General features: G+C 33.1%; 1 protein-coding gene across 1 annotated transcript in view; it reads right to left on the bottom strand.

Annotated features, from left to right (window-relative positions):
* Positions 1 to 5,783: 5,783 nt before the first annotated feature.
* Positions 5,784 to 19,644, bottom strand: part of LOC134529389 (solute carrier family 35 member G1) — a 47,422-nt gene continuing 33,561 nt past the window's right edge. The window contains exon 2 of the mRNA XM_063363405.1: positions 5,784 to 19,502. Coding sequence (XP_063219475.1) covers positions 18,427 to 19,479 — 1,053 coding nt within the window. The 5' untranslated portion in view covers positions 19,480 to 19,502 and the 3' untranslated portion in view covers positions 5,784 to 18,426. The remainder of the gene's footprint in view (positions 19,503 to 19,644) is intronic.

Genomic DNA, 19,644 nt, shown 5'->3' on the forward strand with positions numbered 1-19,644 from the left:
CTACCAGCTTAAATTTACGTAAATTCAGATTAGGCAACGGGGACGGCGTCATAGCATGCATGTATAAGAGACTATTTTTAATTTATGGTAATATATGTTTAGATGATCTGGTGATTTATTAATTTTAAGTGTTTATTCCATTTATTATTTCACCCAATGTAATTTTTCTTATTTGTTTATTACTGATGTGTTAGCTATTTCATTAGCTGGTTTTTTGAATTTAGGGTTAATTCCTGATACATTTCATGATTTAATTCCACATATTATTATTAATTTTTGTACTATTTATATTTTGTGTTTTCCAAAATTAAACTTGCAATGTTATATGGAATATCCCAAACACATTTTTTTTGTCTCCTCTATTATAAATTTTTCCCAATTATTATTAATGTGTTTGATTTTTAATTGTTAGTTCTTTTAATGTAAATGTTTTAATTCAACATTGTATTTTATTTTTTGTGCTAAAATTACAGCATCTTCTATTTGTCTATTTTTATTTGTTTTACATAAGTTCATTATTTGCTATTGTAATAATTTTACATTTTCCTGTGTTTCAAAATTTTTATAGTTTATGGGATTAGTAATTAGATATAATTTAATGATTTTCCAATTGTTTACTAAAGTATATACCCCCTTTTTCTTCTTTTATCTGAGTAGGTATCTTATTAAATAATTTTAGTGTTCTTACATTGTGATCACTGATAAGTACCTGTTTTTATCTCCCAGTTGAATATTGGGTTTTCTATTTCATTATTTATAAAAATTTTTTCTATATTCTCCTGGCCATGAATGCTAGCTAAGAATAGTTTTAAACTTGTATTAAAAATTTTCAATTTATTGTCTTCTATAAACTTTATTATTCTTTTGACCCTATCAACGCTTGTTTATGTATTCCAATTTGGTGACATTGAATTAAAATATCCTGATACTCTACATGGTTTACTTTTATTTTTTTAAATATTATTTTCACTTATAGTAAAATGTTTTCAATATCTTGTGATGGGGAAGATAAATATAAATTATTGTTTCTATATTGTTAATATTTCAACTAATAGTGTTAGTTATTTTAATAATATTCTGTTTGCATTGTTTCTATATCATGATGAGTTAATATGACTGATAATGTTTTACCTTCAAATCTATGACACATGCCAATATTTGCGCCAGAAATTATGTATTTCGGCACTTTTTTTTTTAAATTGTTATTATTTTAAATTATTTTTGGAAATTTTATTTTCTACATAATTTAGTTACAAAAGGGTGATTTACACTTTGTTAGGCTGGTGTACTCTACCTAGTTAAACTTTGTGCCAGTGGACCGAGGCACCTTTTCTCAGGGACCTATCTGATCTTTTGTAAGTCTAAGACATCGTTGGCAGCCCGTTTGACATTTCTCCCGCTTACAGTCACGTCCCCGGCCTGTAAAACTGCATACAACAGCTCTGGACGAGTTGTTACCATGTCTCAGAGACGAGCTTACCATAGCTTTTACCGTCATGCATTCGTCTTAGGTTCACTCCTCGAAAGTCACGTTAGGAGGCTCGTTCCCAGCCTGGTTGCGTTTTCTGTCCCCCATTACTCCACCCCCCCCCCCCCCCCTGATTCTAAGAATTTTTTCCTGGATCATCATTGACCGGACGTGAACCCCGCCAAGCGTTGGCCGATTTCAAGGTCGACTTGCCATAAGAAAAAATATGTGCAAGGATGGACCACCCACGACATCTAGCGGCAAAAACAGTAATGTCTGCTCTGGGCGCCAGCAAGTGGAGCTGAGGCCCGTGACACCTGTTGGCGATCTTGTTAAACACCCCCCCCCCCCCCCCCTCCTTCTTTCCCTTTAGGCCGCCAGAGTGTAGCACCGGCTACGCCATAAGGATCTATGCTTCCTCCTCGCGGCCTGTAAAAGTCGATTGTATGTTGCTTTCTGTGCCTGCTGGTAGAGACCGCAGCAGTCGCCCTTCGGCGCAAACAACTGAAGTCGTGGCTACGACAACAACGGTCACCTCCAGAAATTTCCGGCCCAGAGCCGAACCTTCCCCCTCTTTTTCCCTAGGGCCGAGCGCCCGTTTTAATTAGCTTTGTCCGCCATCGCGGCACTTAGTACTCTGACTTCGGCTGCTTACCGTGTCATCTCGGCGTCACCTCGGTTAAGAGGCTTTTTCGCGGCAACGACGAACTCGTGGGAATAAGGAATGTAGTCAGCTGTGTTAAGGGATGTGATCCCAAGTCCAATAATTCAGTAGTAGCCAGTCAGTAATGATTAGAAAACAAGTCATGTTTTAGTTTAAATTTTATTAATTTTATTTTCAAAATGTTGATTTCTGCCGCGTAATCCTGCAATTCTCGGTCCGCGCCTTTCTTATGTCGGCGCGAGACATCTCCTGAGCCCTGGAGCTACACCTTGTTTGGTGAGTTACTTCGATCTATTTTTCCTCCCCGAATTCCCGTTTGTTGGCCTTTTCGCGCCGACTGTGTTTGACTGTCTGGAAGCAGGTCTAATTCTTTTGGAATTTGGCTTGTGTTTCAGACAGGGTCCAACATTTGGGCGCCGAAATTGCACCCATCATGTTGTCCAGGACCTCCAGCTTCATTTCTCTCTAGAAGAGCTTCCTCCCGGCCAGATGTCCAACTTGAAGCCCCGGGTGATATTCTAAAATATAACTTCTCCCTACCGCCAACGAAACAAATTATTTAAACGAAGACCAGCGAGCAGTGACATAAAGAACTTAACCAACAAGAATATGTAAAGGTATAATAATAACTATAATATGTCAGGAGAGATACTTCAAATTTCTGTTTCTGTGATTATTCAGTTGTTGCCAGTATAGTACGACTTGTTTTAATAATATCGGGCCGGCCCACCTTTTAGTTACTTGTTAATATCTTTTATTGTGAAACCAAAACAAAGGTAAAACAAAAGATTTAATTTACCTATTTAAATAAAACAGGGAACCTATAGACCAATCTACTTATGTAGTGTTATTTATCATATAGGTACCTTTTATCTATTTAAACGATCCACTAGCTCCCAAGTTGCCTGTGTGCAGGGAGTATAAAATTGTCTTGTTCACCACCTCGTGCCCCCTCTGGTAATACTTTTTTTTCTTATCATTTTGCTCAGCTGTTTCCTAGGCCTTTTTATTAAATTAAAATAATATAATTTTAGGGCACGAGGGGCGTATCATATTCAATTAGATTAAAATATTTATTGTAATATAAATACAGGTCTTGTAGGAATGCTATATCATAACCTCCTTTTGAAATCAAAGAATTGGCATCCAATGTAGCTGTTCAAAAATTTTGAATAATAGCCCTTAATAACTTAATTTCACTACTTTATTTCACTATAATTTATATTGTTTTTAGCTAAAACCCTGACTAATATAAACATTGGGCAATTTTTGTCTTTTACTATGTGTTTATACTATCATTTTCACTTTTTCTTCAATGTATACATTTATTTAACCTTTCTTTGCATTGTTGGTTTAAGTGTCCCAGATTAATACATTATGAAAATTTTCTTTTCTCTGCAACTCTTTTTGGTATGTCCAAATAATTGGCTAAACATAAATTCATTAAGTTTATGAGATTGATATTGTAGGTATATTCTTCCTTTTTTAAAAAGATTTAATGGAAAACATATGGATTCACTTACAAAAATAGGATATTCACTTATTCCATTTGGTTTTGTTTCAAAACAGATTTTTCAAAATTTTGTATATTCTGAGGTCTGGGCTAGAGGACTTGATTTATTTGGATACAAGAACTAATGTATGGGCACCACCGTATGAAAGGGCACACGGACCCGGTAGAGACTCCTCTCGGGGTGTGACGTTGCCCATGTAGGAGCGAGATTCAGACCCTCTAAATTTTGCACACCAATTGCCAAGACCTGGCTTGCTCTCAACGTTGGGTACGTTTAAAGATTAACGCAGTGGGCTCTCAGGGCGTCCCACATGCTTACATGCAGTAGATATTATACATGTGGGCACAAGAAGAAAGGAACACCATTTAAATAACATGTCTAGGTTTATTAAGATACACGCTCCCGTGTTCATCGTCCTTTAAAAAGTTGAAAAGCCTGAGGCACGAATCAGTTTATGTTGCAGTGTGGTCCACACATGTGGCCACACAAGAATTACTTAAGAGTGATTAAATACTTGTGAAGAGTAATAATAATAATTTTAACACCCTGCCGGCCAAGAGTAGCCCCGAGGAGAAACATAAAAAGATTTAAAGACTTAAGAACATGACCGGAAAATTACTAATCAGTGAATACAAGTGGTGAAGTCCCCGGGGTATTTATTGGTGAACCCGTTCTTGGCTGGTGATGATGGACTGGGGCAAGCAAATTCTCTGCATGGGCTACACGGCGTCTCTCATGCCCAACCAAACTACCATTACGTTTTTATGATTGCGTGGCAAGGGTTATTAAAAACTGAACACACAAAACACTTGTATGCTTGTACTTGCATGCTTTCTCATGGCTAGAATGATTAAAACATATAGTAATTTAAAAATGAATATTCAAAGTCTATCTTAGGCCGAACTCGGGACCGCCTCGGGAATGTTCGGTGCCATCTTTATTTTATGCAAAATTAAATATAAGATTTACTAAACAAAACATCCTGGCTGATCTACTTGTCACAAAACGCTTAGGATAAAAAATAATGGTTTACTAATTAATTTATAATTATGCAAGGGTACGGTGCACTGAAGCTACGGTGCCCTCTCACGGGAGTTTGTGGGGCGCCATTCAAACACATGTCACGCAGCACAAGCACACATACATGTTGGTGGTGCAAATGCCAGGGAGTTGTTAGGGATGCAACGGGACCGCAAAGGGAGCAGAGACTGACAAGGCTTAAAGGGGCAAAGCACTGGTCAACATCAATTGCCTCCCCTCAAAATAGCCCGGAAAGGCGATGCTACTGCATTTGGAGAAGTGGGCGTATCCTTCCCTGCTACAGGCCCTGGGGTCCCTATCGTGCATCATCTGGGTGGCCCAGCTTCCTTGCAGGGTCTGAGTAACCTGGTGCGGGTGTTGGTACCTATGACACTCTCGGTACCCATTCCTCCTGTCCTGTCTTGATCTCTACTAGTTTCTCATATGCAAACTAGTTCAAACATACAAGTTTCAGCCATAAAAGGGTTTGGCACAAAGATGTAAAATTGTACACATTGGCATAAATTTTCTCAACTGCCATGCCAATTCAGATCTAACATCATACGGTTGCTAGTTTTACAACAATGGCAGATTTACAGAACTTTACATGCCTCACCATTGTCCTTGTTTCAGTGTGCTCTGTTGCCAAGTACTATACCCGAAAGCACAAAAGTTTTAGATAAAACTATATAATGAAATAATCATTTTTTATATCCTACTTAAAAATTTTGAATCTGCTAAGGAAAATTGGGAGCGAGAATTTCAGATACCCATACATTTTCTAGTTGCATTTCATGATATTCAATTCTTACTTCTATGAAAACTTAACTGAAAGATGCCATTATTAAACAATCATTTTTATCATAAAAATTTTATGTCATTTCATATTAAGAATTTTAGTTCTATTGATAGGATGCCTTGTTGTTAATAGTGACAGATGAATACAAAAGTTTCTCTTGTGGAATAATAAACTGTGTTTTAAATTTCTATTTTTTTGTTTTAGAATGTATACAAATAAAATAATACTGTAAAAAGACATTCTTTATGATCTTAGAAAAATCAACAAACAATAAAATTAAAAAAAAAAACATAAATATTAATTATAATTATTGATGGTATACAAAATAAGAATTTTAATGCAAACAAGATAGGTAGTATCAGTCTGGCAACAGTGTGCACCATTTATTTGCTCTGTACTATTATCTAAGCATGAAACACACTATAGACTATTATTGTGTGCATTTCTTGCAGCCTGTCACTTAACAAGAGAAAATGTGACAATATATTACTGCCACTTGGAAAGTTGAAACACGATGAAAAATGTTTTACTTCCATACCTCGGCGACATTATTTGATGAGCTAGTCATAACCATAAATCGGATACTTTACAAACACTGTGCAAGGGCTGTTATTTTATTTTCTTCTTTAAAGTCAGAGTGAATACACCTATCACTCACTTAGCAAGTCTTCAGATTGCGCGGATTCATTTAACGCACTGTGAATTTTACTGTCCCAGTCTTGAATAGCACGTCTGTAAATTTCAGTTAGCACGAAATCTCGGCAGGCAAAAAAAAAAAAAGTCAAGCACAACGCCACAAAGTCTGCTTCAACTTCTGTAAACAACAGATGTGCCGTGGGATACAGTTAGCCAAACAAGGGGAGAGGAGATGTGCGTACAGGTCTGTCTACACTATCGGCTGTTGTAAAAACATCAGCTATGGCAAGTTAAGTTGCGGCTATGGTGTGAAAGGACCAAATGTTTTTATGTCCGCACGTATGCCGCCGTGCCGTACCGTTGTTGCCTGGCCACATACCGGGCCGTGATTTCAGTCTAGCCAGTGGCAGGGAATTCACTCAAACAAAAGCAACGTCTGCCCATTCAGCTGCCTGTAACTGTACGTGCTTGATCACTCATAATGCATTGTGTTCAAGTATTTGAGACAAAACTAGAAGTATTACGGCACGCAGATTGTCATGAAGTCCACACTTATGTAGGTTGCACTTTAGTTTTAAGCAAGTCAACTTTGCGCACAATCGTACGAAATGACTCTTACCAAAAGTTTACATAAGTCTGACGCTGCTGGTTGTACTAGCAGGAATATATTTGACATTAGATACCGGAACAGAAATGAACAGATGATTCACGTGGAAAAGGTTGTTAAATGAATGTTGCAATGAAAAAAATTTATTATTGGCCTGACAGAATTGGTGTGAACCAGGTGGTGATAAGCGAATAAGCACTTTAAATTTTGAAAAATTAAAATGTAACTATACGGACAGTAATATCGGTTTCACTGCCAGTAAAGGATGGTTTGGATAGGTACGCGACATGCGGGTGGGTGGGCAAGTCAGCCAGCCGACTGACGATAAAGTACATAAGAACGTATCTCCCATTACGCGGTGAAGTATTTGTCATAAAAAGTGCGATGGGAGGCATATAAAGATAAATGGTGTGACATATTTATAGTTGAGTGTTATTCAACGCATTTATATTACGTAAAGTATATTTTCCTACAAAATTTTGGAACACATTAAATAAATTTGCCTTGCTATTTATGGAAACTAATGCTTCAGAATATGCGATATCGAATAACATGAGCATTTTTAGGAACGAATCATTCGTTCTTCTGATGTGGAATTCAAAACTGCCCGTTGCATGTTTAATGCATTAAAAAGAATTTCCATAATGCTTGTAACAAAACTAGCACCATCCAAAAATTGTGCTGATATAAGGCTAGTGATATAAAGCAAGAATTTTGCTAAAGCTCCTCCACAAAATGTCTAGAATATCTGCAAGCAACTTCAGTAATTTTCTGAATGGTTACACAAATTAGGGATTGAAGTCAAAGATCACATTATATTATTTTTTAAATCTTTATTTATATTTCACATGCTCCCAAGAACATCTCTCTTCCCAGATATGCCACAGCATAAGGTTTCTAAACCAAATGATGAAATTTTTCCAACCAATGTTGGGACTTGATTCTACATTCCAAAATTAAGAAGTGAATTTTGTGCAAATTAGTTATATTTAAACATATAACTTGTTGGCAAATTCATCTAGGGTATTTTTTGACATTAACCATTTAGCAGCTAAAGCATCCAATGTAACACAAGGATCAAGCATTGGCACATTCTTTACAAATGCCAAGTATTAATAAAATATAACTACACTAGTCTTCAAATAATTTATATTAAAGTATGATAATTTTCAGTTTTTCTATTATCACATAACAATAAAACATCTAAACACAAAAATCAAGTGATGCAACATACACAGTATGCATAAAAATACCTAAAATCCATTTAGAACACTACTTATTTTCTTTGGAAAACAGAAATAATGCCAAGTTATATGAACTTTAAACATGTACAGTGAAAAATATAAAAATAGGCAATTGCTTACAAACTGCCAGTAATGCTCAAAATAAATAAATAAATAAATAAATAAACAAACAAACAATTAAATAATATAACAAATCCCTAAATTAAAAATCTTTCCACAGTGCAAAAGTGTTTTTAAAGCCTACAGAAACAATGCAACATTCTAAACAAAATTATATATGTTTATGACTACTTTTAATAAATTTTGGTAAAACAATACATACTGAAGATAAGCACACATCAAATTTATATAAAAGTGACAAATATTTTACACAATTTTTTTCAGCAGTCTCATATTTAAGAGCTAAGCTACAACTTACACATTACTATTTGTCAATTTACCTACAGACAGCAATTAACAGCATAAAATATTTCATGGAGTTGTGACCAAAGTTTACCTATAAGTAGATTATAAATTCCAAATCACACACACACGAAGAGCCAGCCAGTCTCTTTGAAAATATAGTGCATGGTTTTTTATAAGGATTCAAAAACAAGCTTTGTGAAGTCACTAAGAAAGTTACCTGTAAAAGCAACAAAACAGTAGCAGGCAAAATGTGCATTGAGTGGAAACACAATTATTATTGTCAAGAAACTAACTATTAATTGTACCATGATTTATAAATTCTATAATATTGCTAAATGTTTTCAGCATTGCTTTACCTTAAAAACTGAACAAACAATTACAGTCCCCACTGTTATCACAAAATGTTGCAGTATTTTTCACTAAGTGTGTAATGTAAGCAGATGTAATGTGGCTTGCAAACGAAAATGTTTTGATGAAAAAAAAATCCTAAACAAAGGCATGCAGGTCATTGGAAAGGTTTTCATTACCTGGAACAGGATTTGAGAAGCTAGTGAACATTTGGCAACACCTTTTCAAGTCTGTGCAATTCCAGTACATGAATAATTAAGAGAAATGAAATAGTTTTAATACATCAAAATGCAAATCTATTATATTAGTTCTCTTACTGGAACAAAAATAATAAGCCAATAATTATATCAATGACTTGAGCCAATAAATACGGTTATGAGGATCTGATAAAAGCTAAGAACACAATAATGATTCCTGTCTCAAAACATGTCTTGAGAAATTTTACGAAAAATATTCAATCCATAAGTTGAAGGTCATGGCCAAAACTGAAATATACTTTTTTTTTTTTAAGTATTTGTACTTGAAAAAATAATACATATAGTTGTATATTTTTAGGCTCCTTCATAGGTTACAAAAGTATTATCACAATGAGGAAAAACATTCATCGTTGAGTTTAGATTAGAACAGAAGAAAATGTTTACAATGAGAAAGCAGTAGGATAAGGTCTGTAAGAAAAAGTCTGGTAGATAAATAACTCTATTTAAGCAGTAAAACCTCATTCAGATGATATAGTTGCAAAAATATCATCATGTAGAAGATGTGGTGTGAAGAATCTGCTGTCCATTTTACTGAGTTATTACTATACAAAAACCTTTCTCAGATATGCAAATATTTATTTTTAATAGTTTAACTATTTCAGGGTAAATCAACTTAGCTTCCTGTAGATCAGTGATGGCCAACTGGTGACCTGCGGGGTGGATCTGGCCCTCGACATTGTGTCAACAAAGGCCCACTTAAAGAATCTTTTTACAATGAAATATTATCATACAAACTGTCATGTATTAGCCATAAGTGTTTGCATGTATCTAGAATACATTGTCACAATACAGTTATAAAACCATGACATTCTCACAAAAAAAAACAACAGAAAAATATTTTTTATATTTATGACATTCACATACTCACTTCCTAGATTTAAAGTTTATTTTTAAATTTTTCTGTAATATATTTTATCCAAGAATTATATTTTGTTTCTCTATCGAAGGCCAAATATTGATTATTTTACAGAATAATTTAACATTAGAAATTGTTCCAAGACATTTGATAGTTATTTTTTAAAGCTTGGCCCTCGAATTAGTTTCAAAAATGATACCTGGCCCCAGCAAAAATGGAGTTTTTCATCACTGCTGTAGATCATTATTGAAAGTATTACTTGTAATTTTTTTGTTTCCTCAAACTGTATTATTTTTGCGAATGCTGTTAACATATTTGATTTCTTTTGTAATTGTATTATACCAATGAATTCTTTTCCCTCAAGCACTTCTCTTCAAAATAACATGATATAGTTTTGCAATATCTTATTTGATAGCTGTCATTTTCTCTGCAATTTACTTGTACATACACCAAACAATTTTAGTTTGGTATCTATAACATTCAAATAAGGCTTTGCAGGATAAAAAAAAATGGAATAACTTATCTAGTAGACTTTTTCCAACTTTCATGAATCAAATGTAATAAATTCACTCTAGCTGGCCAAACATGAATAAATTCACTCTGGCTGAACAAAAAGTTCACAAAGATGGACTATTGCTACAAAAAAATAACATGTATGTAAATTTGGTAAGCAACTGATTTGATTGCAGCTGTTGAAAGTTTTCTAGGATGGCTTTAAGAAGTTATTTTTACCCTTTACAAACAAAAGAACCTACTTTTAAATTACTAAAAGTGGCTATAAAGTGAAAATGTTAATTACATAAAGTAAATATGTCCCACAAAACCCACATTTCTAATTTTTTTGAAAGAATTTGTACTGTGTCTAACTTACTTGCAGAAACTCTCTCCATGGAACTGGTTCTGTAACACATTTATTCTTTTCATTGCTATACTGTTAACGTTTGTTTGAATAAATTAAAATTTTGATTCAGAGTGACTTTTCACAGCTTATCCGGTTTTACTTTCATATATTATTTTATATTCATGAAAAGTTAGTTTTTGTCCTCAACACTAACACTAACCAGTTTACTTAAACCATTTATGTTGACAAATTTACAGATTGCATTTTTAAAATGCTGCAATATTTCTCACAGATCTGGTCACCTCTGTCTACCTTAAAAGTTAGGTACAGTAACACCAAATTATAACACACTTATAAACAATGTCTCTCCCTCTCAGAAAGTTATTTTTTCTCTACTTAATACAAATAAAAATATTGTGTTGAATGCATAAGAACAAACTGGCACACAAAATAAAGTTTCTTTTCATTGGGTTCCATTGTTGAAACATGGTAAAACATTGAAAACAAAATTACTTTGGTTAAGTATATCACAGAAAACATTCAGGCAAATAATTCTGCCACCACAATGAGCCAATTTTAAAAAATTAGATGTTTTGTAAATCACAGTTCACTTTCCAGCCACCTTGAAAATATTTATAAGCAAAAGTTTTATTCACTGAACAAAATTGTTCCTTTACAGGCTACCTCTATTATGAAAACATAATAAACAACAATAACAAAACAATAAAAGAATACTGTAAGCATAAAACTGGAATAAAGAACAAGAGAGGCAGATTATACCAAATTGTAAAATCCGGAGCACTGATATGATTATATAAATATACACTTTCCTACTAAATAATTAGAATTAACATTAAAAGAAGCTTTTTTTTATTAAAATGTACATAACTAACAGTAATACTTCTGTGTACAAACTTCATCACATTCTCTACTGTTAGCTGAACCACCTCTAATTATACAAACAAAATATAAATATTATTTCACAATCTATGTCTTGTATATACAGTAGAACGTCGTTAACCCGGACATTTGGATAACCCCGACCAGTTTTGGAAAAAAACAATGTTGATAGTAAATGAAGACTTGTTTTACAGACTATAAATTGCTATTCTCAATAGGTACATTACTTGAATTCACTTGCCAGTGGGTGAGTTCATTGCACTCATCCCACCTGCTGTTGCTATGCAGCAAACTGGTGACTCAGCCCTCTCCTGCCTCACACTTGACATTGACCTAGAGAGACTATTCCTCAGTTACGCTTCAATCTCGGTAGTGTTCACGTGTTGTCCTAGTATCATTGTGCTGTTTCGTTTGGACGTTGTCTGCAATGGCAACAAAACGTAAAAACATTGTTGTGACTATAAAAAAAAGTTGGAAGCATTGACAAGAATTGGTAGGGAAGAACCGTTAAGGAATGTTGCTGCTGATTTTAGAGTAGAAACATAGATAAATTTATGGTTTATTCTGAGAGTCAAGCCAAAAAATAGCCAACTGAGCTTCTAATGCTAAAGCAGATAGAGATTGTGCTACTCGTTAGCAATACACAAAACTGAGGCAGCAAAAGCTCACTGCCTTTTTTATTAGCAACTAGTTTGTAGCTAAAAATATTTTGTGATAAGTACATACATGTTCTTTTTTATTGTTTTTCCCTCATTCTTTGGATAACATGGATTTTTGATAGCTCGGATTGGCACCGGCCCCAGTTGATCGGGGAAACGAGGTTCTACTGTAGTTAAATATTTCGGCAGTTTTATATAATATTGTCTGTTCTCATACCTGTGATGAATGATAGCCATTTTAAAAAAAATATCATCCAATATAAATGAAACTTTTTAGTCAAATTTTTAAATACAGTTTTATAATGTGGAGAATAAACAAAACACAACTGTAAATAAGACATGCAACAAATGACTGTGACCTGTAATTATAACACACAATATAACTGCATAAATAGTGAAACATATATAATTAATTTTAAAAGTAAATTATTAACAGCACATATCTATTCACCATGGCAACAATTAATTTATACATGAGAACTTATTATTACACTTATAAGTAAAGACAATGATGACAAGTTAAGATCACATCACAATAAATTTAGGTAGCACAAACAAATTTTAACAACCTACACTTGGAAAATGTTTTAGCCAAAACCAAAAGCATTTGAACTTATACAATACGTCAAACACTTTTTGATAAAGCCATTTTTATTTGTCAAAATAATTTTATTACAATTGCTTGTTAAAAAGTAATAAGAAATAAGAAATTAATGTATGAAAAAAGAACCATGTCAGGCCAATGCACTAAAAGTAAACAGATAGATTAATAGTGATAATGCTGCAACATAAGTGTTTATATAGTTAGAAGAAGTGACCGATAGGAACAGATGTTTAGAAAACTAGTTCCTTCAAAAAAAACTAGCCCACCACTTTTTGTCACAACACAAATTCAAATCAGCCATTCCCTACAACATATCCACAGAAAAATTAACTTTATTATTTTCTTTAGTCTGACTACAAATTATAGAGATGTCTATTCATTATTTTCTTTCAAAGCACTTCCGTGAGACGTATGCTTACATTTATACTTAAACTTGAAAGGAAATATTTAAATGTAAATAAATATTCATTTATTGAATAGCTACTAGAACAATGTTATAAGCTTCATTTTTACATAAGCTGACTTTTACATGAAAGAAAATTGTTAATAGTGCACAATGTTAACGTGTTGCTAACCCTATCAACAACAAAACATTGTATACATCAGATCCCCCTGACTTCAGCTTAGCATTACTTAAAACCTTATTCAGAGTGGCTATTCAATTGTAACATAATTAAGTTGATAATACTCACTTTTAAATTGATAACATAAGTTACAGATGAGGAGATAAAATTGTGTTGTAAAAGTTATGGTATGATTTTGCATTAGTGTATACAAGATGGCCATTAATTTAAAGTTTTTGTCATATTTATTTCATGCATAAGTGCGTTTAGTTCACAAATCCACATCATTATTACATTAAAGCAGTATTTTACTATTGAAATTTACCACATAGTACATAATTTGAAAGCCTCTCAGATTTTTCTGGCTATAAATGAAATCATAACGTACCGAAGTTATCAGCTCATCAATAACTATAAAGTCATAATACTGGAATGAAAATTACCCCAGAGTATAAATATGCCATATGTGGACTTTACAAGAAGAAACCAGCATAAGAGAAACTTAATTTAGGTAATTCTTGTTCCTTAAGTAAATGCAATACTTCTAAGCAAAAATATCAAAGATGAAACAATGTTATCAGATGTGCAACAAGAAATATAAATGTTGGAATGACTGAGCAAAAAAAGTGGTAAAACTCTTAAAATTAGTTCTCAAAATATTAAATACAATAACTACTTACAGGTAACAAAAAAATTGAATGTCTTTTTTGTTGCTACATAACTTTCTTTTTCCTTCCAGTGGACATCAAATGGAACCACTTTTTTTTTTTAGAAGGTATAGATTTTCTCCTCCTTTCACCATATCTTCCATAACACTGCTAACAGAGGATACTTAGTGTAACTTTAGTATACTGGACAAGTAAGGATGAAGTGTGTTAACTTTGTAATGTAATTCATAGATAAGCAATAAGCCAAAAATGCTGTTTTAATATTGATGCGTTTTAATTTTTACTTTGAAGTATTGCTCTCCATGAGAAAATAAACCAAAAACCAAATGGTTGCATTATCGAAATTAAAGGTTTATTTCAAAATTTGTGCTACCTAATTTTCGAACCTTTGTTACATTTCATAAGCTATCATATTTTAAGCTCCATTTTCAACAAAACAGCAAATCTATCAGGTATGTGATAAGGTTTGCAGCCATATTTGCTTTATATGGCATTAAATAAAATAGTGAATATATCAACTGTCAAGTCAACAAAGTAAATAGTAAATTAAATTTTAATTTATTGTGAAAAGGATATACTCTAGTATATAAATTTTTTTGTGTGTGTGTGCTTCATAAATGTAACACAGGTTACATAAAGTCAAATTAAGAATTGCACATTGTAACATAAACATGTCATTTTTTTACAAGCAACTTGCTTAATCAAGTTCCATCAAAGCCACATTTTATTAATTTTTTACATGCAGATTACTTTATGATAAAAATGAATTATAGAATTATTTCTTTCTAAATTACAGGCTTATAATGGAGCTCATTCACATTATTTACCTATATAGCAAAAGAAGGATGTGATGTTATTCCTAATTTAAGTTCCACCAAATATACATTTACAGTAGAACCCTGTTATAATGTTCCTGCATTTAATGTTTTCCTGCTTATAATGTCATATTTTTAAAGTCCCAATAATTCCCCCATAAGGACAATGTATTTATTTCCTGCATATAACGGTCATAAATAGTGTAATTTCCTGCTTATAATGTTTGATTTCTAACATTCAATAAATGGGGAAAAAATGTTTTAAAACCAAATTATTCCAACACTTACGATAAAAAGTTTCCTTTATATATGTTTATGTTTACAATCACTGCCATACAATACATGAAGTTTGTAAAAATACAATTTTATGCAATATACTGAAGGTACAAAATGTTCATAGTTACGTGTCAGTTGGCACCCTTAGTCAACTCTTCTCTTCCTTGCCATCCAGTGGGTATTCAGATGCACGTACATAGTCCTACAATATTTAAGTTGCCAACCATTGAGCGAAGGCATAACTAAAAGTGTTTTCTATTGCTTACAAATAATTTTTTTTTTCATTCATACCTAGGAATCCCAAATTTAAACATTTACAGGTGGCAAAGGAGTAGACGTTCTCACTATTAATATTGTCGTCATGAATCGTGAGACAATTTTACAAAAAATGTGGCAGTGTATCTTTAAAGACAAACAAAATTTAACCAGGGAACAAGACGAAGTTGAAAAATTGTTGGCTTGTTTCAGAAAATTCATGTATCAAGTATACTATCTTTGGTTTTAACATTAAAAATGTTTACATAGCTTGGTGAGTCCATTGGTACAAAGCTCGAACATTAAGTGCTAAATTGAGATTTCCTGCTTATACGGTAACGTTTTCCTGCTTATAATGTTTTTTTCTTATGCTCCCTTGAAAAACATTATAACAGGGTTCTACTGTATTTCCAAAAACAGCATACAAAAATTTTGTAGTTGATCTATAGAAGTTTATGAAATTTTTACAAATTTTAATACTCTTTGAATATTCATTTTACAATAAAATGACAAAAATTTTTCCTGATCAGATATGAGAAAACACCTCACAAAATTAATGCATGTCATTGTTGACATTCACAATAGATAGGGTGTTTCCAAACTACACTGACAAAGCTAGTCAGGTGATTCCTTACAAAAAATAAGTCAAACATATTGGCCATTTTTTTTGTACAGTCTTTAAAATAAGATTTTAGAACACTATTTTTAAAGAAATATCACAAACTACTTGCAGTTAAACAACAATTCTGCAATTAAAAATTCTTAGAACAGGCAATTTTACACCTGTGAAAACTTCAGTAATAAAATGGGGGTAGCCACCCTTTCTTTAAATGTAATTTAATAATGCTAAGGTTTAGTCAATATTTTGTGAAATACTGCTAACAAGTATTTAAAAAATAACAAAAAAAGATTGTCTTGTTGGAACAATCTCAGACAAATCATTATTGTGAAATGTATAGATAATAAATGTGAATTGCCTAAAATTTATACAACATGCATTATATGCTATAGTGGTGCATTAATGGAACAGCAATTGTAACTAAATGGCAAAATTAACATACATTAGGTGCTTATTTAATTGGTTTCACTGAACAATTATACATCACTAAAACAGTGAACTACTACTGCTATTTACAAGAACAGCACAACATGGTAGCCACTGTACTGGCAGAACCAACTTCCAAATTTTCCCCCTGATTTTTAAAGTTTTCTAATGTCATAAAAAGTTACTACATTAATAAAAATACATGTAAATTAGCTAATAATGTTGGTTGCATTAAAGCTCAAACCAAATTAACCATTTAATATTAAATATAAAGTATTTCTGTAAGACTATGTTACTTCTGTAAAAGTATTTTTCCTGAACATAATTTAGTAGCTCTTGTATGTAATTTTAAATATAAAAGTAGTAATGTACGGAAAAACTTTACAAAATACAGTATTGGTTAAATAATACAGCAAACCATAAGGATACAATTACAATTTCTTCAGCAGCACCCAGGGATGAAAACAGTTTACAACACATTAAAATAATAATTATTAAAATAAACAATTAAAATGCTCACCAGTATTTTTGTTAGTTGATTGCTTTGAAAATAAGTTCATAGCTTTTAATTTTTCATAGAGACTATTTTAATCACAGAAATCAGAATATTATTAATTTTGCCTACCTGTCTGTCCAATTTTTTTACCATTCACTAAAAATCACTAACACTAGCTATTGAATAACTGTATCTAAAATCTAATTGTAATGGTAAAATCTTAATAAACAGATATATGTTATTTTTTTATGGTACCCCTTAAACAACTTTTTTTGTTAAGACACTTAATGAAAAAAAGAATTATGGCACCATATGCTAGTCTGTCTAGTTTCTTTCCCATTCAACATTTTTTCTTTTGTTTTATTCTGCAATAGTCTCTAGTTTTTCACTTGACATATCAAAGTAATAGTTTTCGGCCTTGACTTCTGTTCATTATTAATGCCGGTCAAAATATGCTGATATAAAAAAAAAAAACACCAGAGACAAAAGAAAATAAATTGAGTATCGAATTCCTCCCCCAACTTATTTGTCGGCAACCCATAGTATTATCTTGACTTGTATTGCATTCCTCACTATGGAGGTTCGCCAGTAAATAGTGCTCAAAAATGGTTATGTGCCACTTGTTTGTAGATTAACATGTATTTGTTCTCGTGGTCGAAAAATGATGGCCATGATGACAGGAGTTTTCATGAAATCGTAACAAAAACAGTTAATATCAATTTGTGTTTGAGAGATGTTATTTCAACAACCAATAGTCCACAGTGACATTTATTTTGGAACCTAAATATTTTTTTTTTCATTGTCCAACTGATTGCTGCAAGCGTTCATGAATGTACACTCAAGGCCGAATTTTGAGCAGTCCGAGGTCTGAAGTACGACACTATACAAAAAAGCGGCCAAAATGTTTTTGTCTTATTTTCACGCAAGTAATTATTTATTGGACATTCATTGTGTCCACAAACATTTTGTATACACAAAGAAAAATTTTCAGTTGTTACATTGAACATCACTTAAAATAAGGTAGTCAAAGCTCCACAATCTATAAAATTAACAAAGAATTCTTATCTAGTATGCCAAAAACTACAGAAATGTTTTATCCTTGTGGAATAAGTATGTACAAAATATGACTGACTATTCTTAAAAATGTGCCCATGCTTAGAGAAAATTCCCTGTTCTTTCATTATTTCCCAGAATTTGCTCAATATTCTTGATATATAGTTCAATCATCATGATATCCCCATGAAGTAGCCACTTTTACATTAAAATTATCATAAAATAAAATATTTCAGCCATGCTGGTGGTTATAAATTTCATTCTTACATACTATGCAACATGATCAACAACTAAAAACTTGTTCAACGTAGTCAGAGTATTAATGCAAGTTACAATGAAAGAAATACATTGCTAACACAAAAGCCAAAGTTTGAGCAATAAGATCTGATATAGTAATTAGAATGTACAATGAAAAAAACACAAGAAAGCTCTACTATCTAGCTAATACTCCCAGACGTCTCTTCATGGGAGAAGACTCTGGCAATGCCAAAGCCCATTTTCTCACACCAACCAACATGACAGAACTAGTAACCAAAAAAGCACCAGCAATACTATAACAGTTTGGTACTTCTTTGAAGAACAGCACTTGCCAAATGAATGCAAACACTATGTCAGCTGAGCGTGCTATGGCCACTGGGCCTGCCTGCTCTAGCTGAAGAGAAAGTGTCAGTAATATTTGGCCACCAAAACTGAAAACTGCAAGAGCCACCACCAACAGACGATCGTAGCCACAGCGAGGTAAACACAAGCCACCCAGTTCCCATGTCACCAATAGTGTCTGAATCAAGGCAAAAGCTCCAAAATTAGTCATGATAACAGAAAAGTGTAAGCCTTTCAAAGCACGTAGCAGAACATATGCATTAGCACCAAATATTGTAGCAGAAAACGCAGCAACTGCTCCCCAAAAATCACTAGTGCTTGTGGTTTCATTTGGAGAAGCTAAAGCAGGAATACTGTGTCCAAACAATAATGGTGGACGTGTAATCAATACAACACCAACTAAAGTGAGCACAACAGACACTGCATTGAATAAACCACAAGGTTCTTTGAGAAACAAATGAGCAAAAATAGCAACAAAAACTGGCACGCTAAACACGACGACAGAAGCATCTGCTAAAGGCATGTGTCGGAATGCATAGAAACTGAGCATTAACCCTGTTGTCCCTACGAATGAACGCAATAGAAGCATTATGCGACGACCCTGGGGAAACAGTGGTTCCTTACGAAACAAAACAATTGGAATTGCTGGAAGAAGAACACCGACAAAACGACATGCTGCAAGTTCCATTGGGTGGACATCAACAAGCCACTTGACGATAACAGAGCATAAAGAAAAAAACAAAGAGGAAAGGGTTGCTAGAAAAAGTCCGAGATAAGGGCATGTTTTCCACAGCAACGATGGTAAACTTTGGGTTGGACTACGTAGTTTTCGACATTCTTCACTTTCAGCACCCACGAGCTGCTGAAGCTCAAGTTGCTCTGGCATTATGAAGCATTTCTTGACACCAACTGCAAAACAAGATGAACAACTTTGTTAAAACATTAAAGTGCTTAGTTATACAACTAACACATTTATTGTTTTATCAAGTATGATTTTTAAAATGATTAATTTAATATAAATAACATATCACTTCAATCATAATTTTTTGAT

Source organism: Bacillus rossius, chromosome 2 (assembly GCF_032445375.1).
Source record: "Bacillus rossius redtenbacheri isolate Brsri chromosome 2, Brsri_v3, whole genome shotgun sequence".
NCBI lineage: Eukaryota > Metazoa > Arthropoda > Insecta > Phasmatodea > Bacillidae > Bacillus > Bacillus rossius.